At 37.2% G+C, this 9,471-nt stretch overlaps 1 protein-coding gene across 1 annotated transcript; it reads left to right on the top strand.

Annotated features, from left to right (window-relative positions):
• The first annotated feature begins 363 nt into the window (after positions 1-363).
• LOC119732815 lies at positions 364-2,022 on the top strand. The gene is made up of 3 exons (XM_038206418.1): positions 364-545; positions 1,269-1,508; positions 1,892-2,022. The coding sequence occupies exons 2-3, from the start codon at positions 1,301-1,303 to the stop codon at positions 2,020-2,022; spliced, it is 339 nt and encodes a 112-aa protein (XP_038062346.1). The 5' UTR covers positions 364-545; positions 1,269-1,300.
• The last annotated feature ends 7,449 nt before the right edge of the window (positions 2,023-9,471 follow it).

Below are 9,471 nucleotides of genomic sequence, written 5' to 3'. Positions count from 1 at the left end.
TGCTGTTTATTTGATGGGGGTAGGACAAATGCTCTCTATGTGCTCATATTTGGAAAAAATGATAAATTGAGAATATAATGAAAAAGTTAAGGAATTTTTGGGAAAAAATTTCTTTGCCCACTCCCCGGAAAAAGAAGTCCGAAGCCATATTGCTGTTTATTTGATGGGGGGGGGTGGTTAGGGCAAATGCTCCACTGCTCATGTTTTAAAAAAAATGATAAATTGAGAATATAATGAAAAAGTTAATGAATGTTGTGGGAAAATTTGCTTTGCCCCCCCCCCCCCCCCTCCGGAAAAATCGTGGCAATGCCCCAAGGGAGTTCATTAATTTCTTTGTATTTTTTTCTCTTTAAAAACAGGTGATAAATTCCGCCTTGTTCTGGCCACAACGTTAAGAGAGGATGATTACCCTGACAATGGGGAGTACACGCCCCTTGATGACGGCACAACCACCAAGGCAAACAGCTTGAGTACATCATGTACCGGTACGGCATCGTGTACAGAAGTGACGGGATTGAGAGCACGACAGAGGCCGCACCCAGACTGTGAGTACAAACTTTGCTCCCCCTCCGAAAATTTTACAAATTGTTGATGCAGGCCTAGTTTTAACGAAATAATGAAGTCCATTACAAGTCCATCACGAGTCCATCACGAGTCCATCACGAGTCCATCACGAGTCCATTACAAGTCCACCACAAGTCCATCACAAGTCCATCACAAGTCCATCACAAGTCCATCACAAAACCATCACAAAACCATCACAAGTCCATCACAAGTCCATCACAAGTCCATCACAAGTCCATCACAAGTTCAGCACCAGTCTCCATCTAAAATGTTGCTTACAACTACTTGCGAGAGGCACATACCATGACAAAGCTAGAGGGGTGTTTAAAAAAAATGAAGTTAATTTAAATTGTTGACCAAAATCATAGGTAATTTATTTATTTTATTTTTTTTACTTGATTTGACTTTTTGACTGAAAAAGTATTTATGGATGGGAATAAAAATATGCTGGACTTTTCGCATCGGGCCATTATCAGTGCCCAAGCCTCCAGCTGGTCTTAAACGGACTTGTTTAAAACCATACAAGCACATATTTATTCCCTTATTATTAGACAGTCACTTCACTTGGTGTATCTGTAAACTGTCTCCTTGTGTGTACTCACAAGTTGTACTCAATTACAAAAGCCTTCAAAATTATGAAAAAAGTCATTGTATTAATGTGTTGTTATTCATGAATTTTTTCATTTCAATTTCATTTTGAGCAGCTCATGGAGGCTCGCTTTGTTGATCAACCATCATGTCCAGTCTGGTCACCATGGCAACTGAACAGCCTCAGGCCCCGCCTCCAGCAGCCATTGGTCGAGATCGTCGCTTACCAATTCCAATCAGCAATGAGCGTAGTCCAGGGCAACGCAAGACACCTGTCAGCTTTGTTGTTGTACCTGTCAGTGATCTGGGTTACCCTGTTGGTTCACCAGGGAGTAGCATCTGGGCTTATACACCAGGTAAGCTCAGTTTTCATTTACCACACACTTTCATTAGATGCATGAAAACTGACTTTATCTGGAGCATGAAGATAATAGGAGTGTGAAATAGTCTCATATTTTCTTGGGCTCGGTTCGTAAGGATCCTAATTGGAGACCTTAGCTAAAAATCCTTGTTGGTTAAAAAAGTGCTGTAAAATCAAACTCAGAAGGAAACGATAACATTTAAGTTCAGGCCATGAAAATATAATTATAAAATCGACCACTGTGATTTCTATTACCCAATGGACATATAGGACATGTGAATTAGCAAAATATAAGTCGTCATCCATTCAAGAAAATGTTTTTCATATAAATGGCAGATTTAAAACAAATTTGTTGTTTCTTCTGAATTTTTTCCCTAGGGAGCAGCGGTGACTGGATCCCAAGTAGCAACTTAGAGGACATACCAGGCACAGCAGCTAACAGGATGCCTAACTTCCCCATCAAGACACTATCCCTCAGGGAACCAAACTTGGCCCTATTTTATTTTTAGTTATGATCAATGATGTCAGACTTGAGGGTGATAACCTGGTCGTGTTCAAATATGTTGATGATTTATCGATTGTTGAGTGTAGACCATCTTCGCAGAATTCTTGCTTGCAGGACGCCATTGACGGCCTAACAAATTGGTCTATGCAAAATAGCATGAAATTAAATCCTAGTAAGTGCTTTCAAATGAATATTGATTTCTCTAGAAATAGCCCTGTAATGCCTGTTATTTCTGTTGATGATTATGAACTCTGTATTACATCACATATCAAGGTTTTGGGGGTTACTATCCAAAGTGATCTCAAATGGGACAAAAATGTGGACAGCATTGTCAAACGTGCTAATGGTAAAATCCACATGTTAAGGGTTCTCAAAAGTTACGGTTTGCCTCACAGTGATCTCATAACCCTCTATAAGAGCTTCATCAGACCATTGGTGGAGTATGCAGCCCCTGTGTGGAACGGAGCACTTACCCAGCATCAGGTGACTCGGCTTGAAAAAGTACAGAAACGTGCCTTGAAGATTATTCTTGGGGTCGAGTATTTGTCATACACCCAAGCTTTATCGCATTTCAGCTTAGATTCTTTGGCAAACAGACGTAATCAAATATCATTATCCTTTTTCAACAAAACCCTTAAACACACTGATCTTTTTCGTGAATTCTTTCCGCCTCAACATACTAGAATGCTGCGGAATAAACCATCCATCCCTGAAATCCGTTGCCGAACAAAACGTTATTATACCAGTGCGCTTCCTACCTTAATCAGATTGCATAACCAATAATAATAATTTTAATTTTTCGATATGTAAATTGTAATGGACATGTTTTTAATTATTTTGTTAAATCCATTGCAATTCAGTTTTTAACTGCGATAATGGATGAAATAAACCAATATGAATGAATGAATGAATGAATGAATGAATGAAACGATAACATTTAAGTTCAGGCCATGAAAATATAATTATAAAATCGACCACTGTGATTTCTATTACCCAATGGACATATAGGACATGTGAATTAGCAAAATATAAGTCGTCATCCATTCAAGAAAATGTTTTTCATATAAATGGCAGATTTAAAACAAATTTGTTGTTTCTTCTGAATTTTTTCCCTAGGGAGCAGCGGTGACTGGATCCCAAGTAGCAACTTAGAGGACATACCAGGCACAGCAGCTAACAGGATGCCTAACTTCCCCCATCAAGACACTGTCAAGAGAGGATGGCTTCCAAATGAACAAGTAAGCATTTCACCCCTCCACCACCCTATACACTCAATCAGCATGAGTTCAGGACTTGATAACAATATACAACAACACAAGGCAATTAAAGTTGGTTCCAGAGTACACACAGTTTTATTCAATTGATTTAGCCCATTCATTGGTGTTACAGGGTAATCCTATACAACAGCACTGCCCAGCTCACAAGTGACAGTGAGTTGATCCGTAAGGTACAAAGAGGACTGTAGGCTGGCCCTCTGGGACCAGCACAAACTGAACAGCGATCATTGAGAAAATCAAAAGAGAAATCAACACCTCATGAAGAGGTACCTTAATTGTGTATCTCAAGACACTATTGAAACATCATCATGCTTGCGAGCTATAACTTTATTCCCCTGGTAATTATTTCCTACAGACACCTGTCAGCCAGTTTGCTGAGCAATGAGCCAATGTCTGGCATGCATCATAACATGGCCATGGGAGATGTGGGAGGGGTGACAGCTCATGGAATGGCAGGAACGTTCTGAAACCCTGTAGACACCATGCAACTTCATTGCACCGATCCAAAGGTAGGTCTTGTCTTGAATCTGGAGTCCGTGTCAATAATCGGGCTATGATTAGCAGTAACACATATATGGGATGCAGATGCAACTGCTTTCATTGACAAATGTGTTATTGCTAGCCGTAGCCAGTAACGTGTGTATGGGATGCGGATTGAACTGCTTTCATAGACGCATGTCGGCATGTGTTGTTGCTGGCCGCGTAACACGTGTCTATGTGATGCAGATTCAGCTAATTTCATAGACACATGTGTTATTGCTAGTCATAGCCAGTAACAGTTGTCTATGGGATGCAGATTCAGCTGCTTTCATAGTCAAGTCCTTCACAAGTGCCTCAGTCTCAAGTCAAATCACAAGCTTTCCAAATGTACTGTTGCAAAAGCATTTATTTGTCATTGTTCATCTCGTAACTTGTGACTGGACTTGTGAAAGACTTATGAGGGACTTAACTACAGCCCTGGCTGTAGCCATTGTGAGACGGTCTTCAAATCTTCAATATTTTCTCTACACATGTACCTTTAATATCTACTTTAAAACTTTTGAAGTCCACTTTAAATGTGTTGCTGATATAGGCCTACGTACTGCATGCATAATCTTTTGGAGTTGCATATAAGTCATCAAGTGTAGATGGTAGCAAGGACTGTACTGCATGGTCAGGGTTCCAGCTGGCAAATTGCAAGTTACAGCCAAAGTTGTAGGCAAATGTAGAATAATAGTCATCCCCTACGTTCAATAGCCAAATTTGATAGTGTGTAAGGAAATAAAATATCAGCCCTTCGAGAAACTTGTTCTGATTTCTATGATACAAGACGAACAAAATAGTGGCAATGCTTGTGTCGTCCAACCGAATAAATCGGGAGACACTCATATCACCAGTTCTAACTATTCTGTGTGAGCGAAATGTCCATATGACTGACATTCGTATTGTTCAAATATGCTTCAAATGATTCTATGTCTACATAATTTGATGGATTTTAATGTAACCCTGATGGAGTGTACCTTGGATGGGCGTTCATCACAAGTCTTTGAAAATTGGAGGTCAAAGGTCATCTAGGGGTAATTTCACATCGTTTAGAAATGCACAAAATATAACCTTTTTTTAAGAACACAAATCATAATTATAGGGGTTGACCGTGGAAAAGGGCGACACGTGTGGTCCGCGGACCACTTGTCTTTATTAATTTCAGTATTCAAGGGCGGATCCGGGCGAGGCCAACCGGGGCCATGCTCCCCCACCCCCCACCCCCCCAAAAACAGACAATTTCATTTTTTTTTAAGTGACATCGCAAAAAGGCAGGCACTGCGTACACACCATCTTTTCCTTAAAAAAGATTTTGTTAAAGTGGCCCTGAAGCCCACATCAGAATTTTTGGGGGGAACAAATCTGTTTTTGGCCCCCCAAAAAAATTGTGTTCTGGATCCGCCCTTGTCAGTATTTAATATAATATTTGTGAGCAACATAACAGACACTCAATAACGAAGGGAGGGAGAGTCATTGTCAATAGAGGGCGCTGTGCAACTTTTATTGTTGGGGGTCTGATGAAATGGTGAAACCATCGACTTTGTCATGCGGCTATGAAGACTTGCAGACTGGTCCAAGAAATCTGGAATTTATTTGGCCGGCTGGAATCCACTCATAAAATTGTCTTCATCTTTATGTATTGAGCAAAGGTAATCCAAAAAAAATAATAAGTTGATGAATTTCGTAATTGCCACAACTTGTAGAAAATTGTAATTAGTCACACATTTGACCACTTGTGATAGTTTCTAGCAAATTCCACACTCGGCAGTGGTCAATTGTAACTTCATTGTACGTTGTTAGTCCAATTGGAATAACAATATAGTTATTTCAAGGCATCATTTTTGTTTTTAATTTTTAGCAGAAGAAAAGAGCGATTTCGAAGAACTACAAAGAGGGTTATTTCTTTTTCCAAATAATGAATGAGTTAATTTATTTCTGCTCATTTCCAAACTTATTTTACAAGGCTGTGTGAATATGTTATTGCTGCAATAGAGTTTGAAATATTTAATGAAAATTAACAAATTTTCATTGAAACTCAAACTGTAGTGAGGGGGATAATTTTAAAATTATTGTCAAGTTTTCTAAAATGGCAGCCAAATATGTAAAACAATGAAAACAGAGGTCTGGAATGCAATTCTAGCAAAGGCAAGGAAATTTCATGGAGGCGGTCAAGCCAAATTCAAGGCAACGGAGGCCATAGCTTCCTGAAATTCAATACCATTGATTTTGAACATTTGTTAAAATGACTGGCAACCTTTTACACTTGAACAAGTTTTTAACCTTCAAAGACAAAATGTGACCTGCTGAGGCTAAATGAGGGATGTCTCCCAAAACCTTGTTTTCAGAAATCAGCGCCTGAAGTTTCATATATAAGTGAAAAATCATGTCAAAATGGATTGGTTTTTGGGGGGTATTTTTGAGTAACCAGGGTATCTAAAGATTCACCATTTGCATTTTGGTTTCGAAAATTGACAGTAATGTTCTTCTGAAATGAGAATTAAGACGAAAGCTGATGATTACAGTAAATACAAGTTTGTATTCTGTGAATTCAGACAGGAAACCAGCTTTACAGGAAAAATATTCTGGCTGATCTGTAGTTTCATTGATATGAATGCAAATGTACAAAGCTTGTAAATAATAATAAACATGATTTCTATGAAAACTACAAAAGTGAACAAAACTACAAAAAAGCTTTTTTTTTGTTTTTAAAAGACACTGAGTGAATATTTAAAGACTAATTTTTACAGTAATCTTGATTAATTCTTATAGTGATGTGTATGCTTCAGTAAAGGTACATTGTGCATAGGATCATTTGCTTTTTGCAGTTTTTTTCCGGAGCAACAAGTGCTCAAATTTTAAGTACCGTGCATATCAAGTATTCTGTTCAGGTCTAAGCTGAGTGGCTACTATACATTTTGGAGAAAACAGAGAAAAAATAATACACAAGTCTTTGGTTCTCGTAACTGGATTCTGTAGGCACCCATTTTGAAACCACCTTCAATGTTTGTTTTCTGACAAAAAAAATATCATTTCAGGTGGAATTATTTCACAGGGTATTTGTTACCAGTCCTATCTTCCCTTTGAGTTTTCTATCATTAAATCTGTAGGTACTTATCTGGGTAATTGCAGATGATCCTATGTGGCTTTAAAAAGTGAAGTTAATAGAAATACAGAACAACCAAAATTTTACAGGCTTCAATTTCTATTATCAGAAAATGTTATGTAGAGACAGCACAGAATACAATGAGTAGATGTATTTTCCATTAGAAACAATTTGAAAAATATACATTAGGGAGTTCACAAAGTCTTGTTGTGACTACTAAGATCTACATACAGTGGTGAATTGTTAAACACTTAAAAGTCTACCGAACATTTAATTTTTACAATAAGATTGATACTTCGCAAACCATTCATATTTTTTGCTGAAACCCAATCTGAAGTGATTTTGATTTTGATTTTCAAGTTTTCTGAAATGGGCAACCAAGAATGCAAATCAATGAAAACAAGGGTGTGCAATTAAATTCATGAAAAGATGAGGCAATCTTTTGGGTTTGCTGAGGAAAAAATTGAATTAGAAAGTTGCTATTTGTACATGTGGGACCTTTTCAAGGTGGCCGTCAGGCCAAAATCAAGGCAACTCAGGCCGTATAGCTTTCTGAAATTCAGCTTCAGTCAAATTGATTTCTAATCATTCAAACTGAAGGGATATTTGATAGTCTAAAAAAAATAATATAAACAAAATTTCAAATCAAGATAAAACATTCTTAGAAACATGAGTCTTCATTCTGTGAATTAAGACAGGAAACCAAATTAATGTTCACTCATCCTTAGCAAACATTTCAATGAGTAAATTATCTTCAATATACATTTAAGTAATTTCAAATGTGTAAACAGAAACTGCAAAGAGTAATACAAAAACTGAGTAAATATATATGGAACGGTAATCTGAGTACTAACTATGTGTATACTTTAAATGAATTTAAACAATATTATTTCACAAAATACTTGTAGTATGGTTACATCTCAAGGATGAAGTGGTTGTAAAACTCAAAATTTCTAATATAAAAAAGTACAATATATAATATAGTATATAACATGTAGATTTCAATAGGAACAAATTTCAGAATCTCAGGGAGTTTACAAAATCTTGGTTTTGTCTCCAGCTTTGGCTTCTAAAGCCTCTGATGAGATCAAGATATAAACCTCATGAACACTGTCGACACAATTCTCAATTGTGTGAATGAAAATCTGATACCACATTAAAACAATGAGCTTTGTCACTTATCTTTAAGATACATTGGACAATTCCATTGCTTGAAGAGTAGTATTGTATTTATTAAATATGTAAGTGCAAACTTTAAAAAGTAACAAAAAAATAACTGAGTGAATAAAGGCTTATCTTGAACACTAATCGTAACACTAAATTGAACTGAGTAATGCATTTGTAAAGTTATAATTATTCAAATTAAATTTTAAGACTCTTGTATCTCAAGAACTAAATGATCCTGAAAGTTTTTTATCTTCGGTAGAAGAGATAGCAGCATGTACAGCAAGCTCCATAAGGAACAATTTAAGAATCTTAATTATGTTTGCAAAATCTTGGCTTTGTCCCTGGCTTTTGCGTCAGGCTGCATGATTTTTGTCCTCTGATGCAACTTCAGTTCAGTACTGGGCCGGCCTTGAGACCCACGGTGGTCTCAAGACCTCCAAAACTGGTAATTTCTTTTATCAGAAAATGTAATTAAGAGATACCACAGTATATAATGAGTGCGTTCGATTACTTCCCCCGGGCTTACTCATGCAAGTTCGAAAGCATTCCATTTACCTCTTTTTTGACTTCTCGCGCTTACTCTAGCCTGGCCCAAGTAACCGACTCGCCGAGCTGGTTACTTGGGTAAGTATCCCATAAGGCCATGCAATATACATGGCTGCCAACGTGACCGAAAAGGGCTTCCATAGCTTCGGCTGCGGGTCTATTGTCAGTGCGTCCTTGTATATTTTCAATGGGCGTTGACCTAGACCTAGCTCTATACAGTTGAATCGGATGCAGGTTTGTCATGTCAAAGTTCACCTTTCTAGCTCTTGCAGGAAACTTTACCTGAAATCGTTCGTTGAGTTAGCTCTACTGCACATGTCAGTCATAACACGAGAAGCCAGGCGCTAGTAAACTGGGGGAAGTAATCGAACGCACTCATTGAGTAGATGTAGGGCGTAAGTTCTATTAGGAACACATTTAAGAATATGCATAATGAGAGTTTACAAAGTCTAGTTGTGACTACTAAGATCCAGATACAGTAGTAAATTGTTGAATACTTAAAATTCCACTTGAACATGTAATCTTTTACATTAACATTGATACTTTACAAACAAATTAATTAATTTTGCTGAAACCCAAACTAAAGTGATGATATTTTTTTTCATTTTCAAGTTTTCTTGAAGTAATCATTCTTATAAACATGAATCTTAATTATGAGTCTTCATTCTTATTAACATGAGTCTCATTCTGTGAATTAAGACAGAACCCAAATTAATTTTCGCTCATCTTTGGCAAACATTTCAATGAGTAAATTATCTTGAATATACAGTAAGTGTATCATAAAATCAAATGTGTAAACTGAAACTGTAAAAAGTAAAAACTCAGTAAATTAAGGCTA

This window comes from Patiria miniata, unplaced genomic scaffold, assembly GCF_015706575.1.
Source record: "Patiria miniata isolate m_02_andy unplaced genomic scaffold, ASM1570657v1 HiC_scaffold_25, whole genome shotgun sequence".
Lineage (NCBI taxonomy): Eukaryota > Metazoa > Echinodermata > Asteroidea > Valvatida > Asterinidae > Patiria > Patiria miniata.
This window is presented reverse-complemented; position numbering and strand designations above follow the sequence as displayed.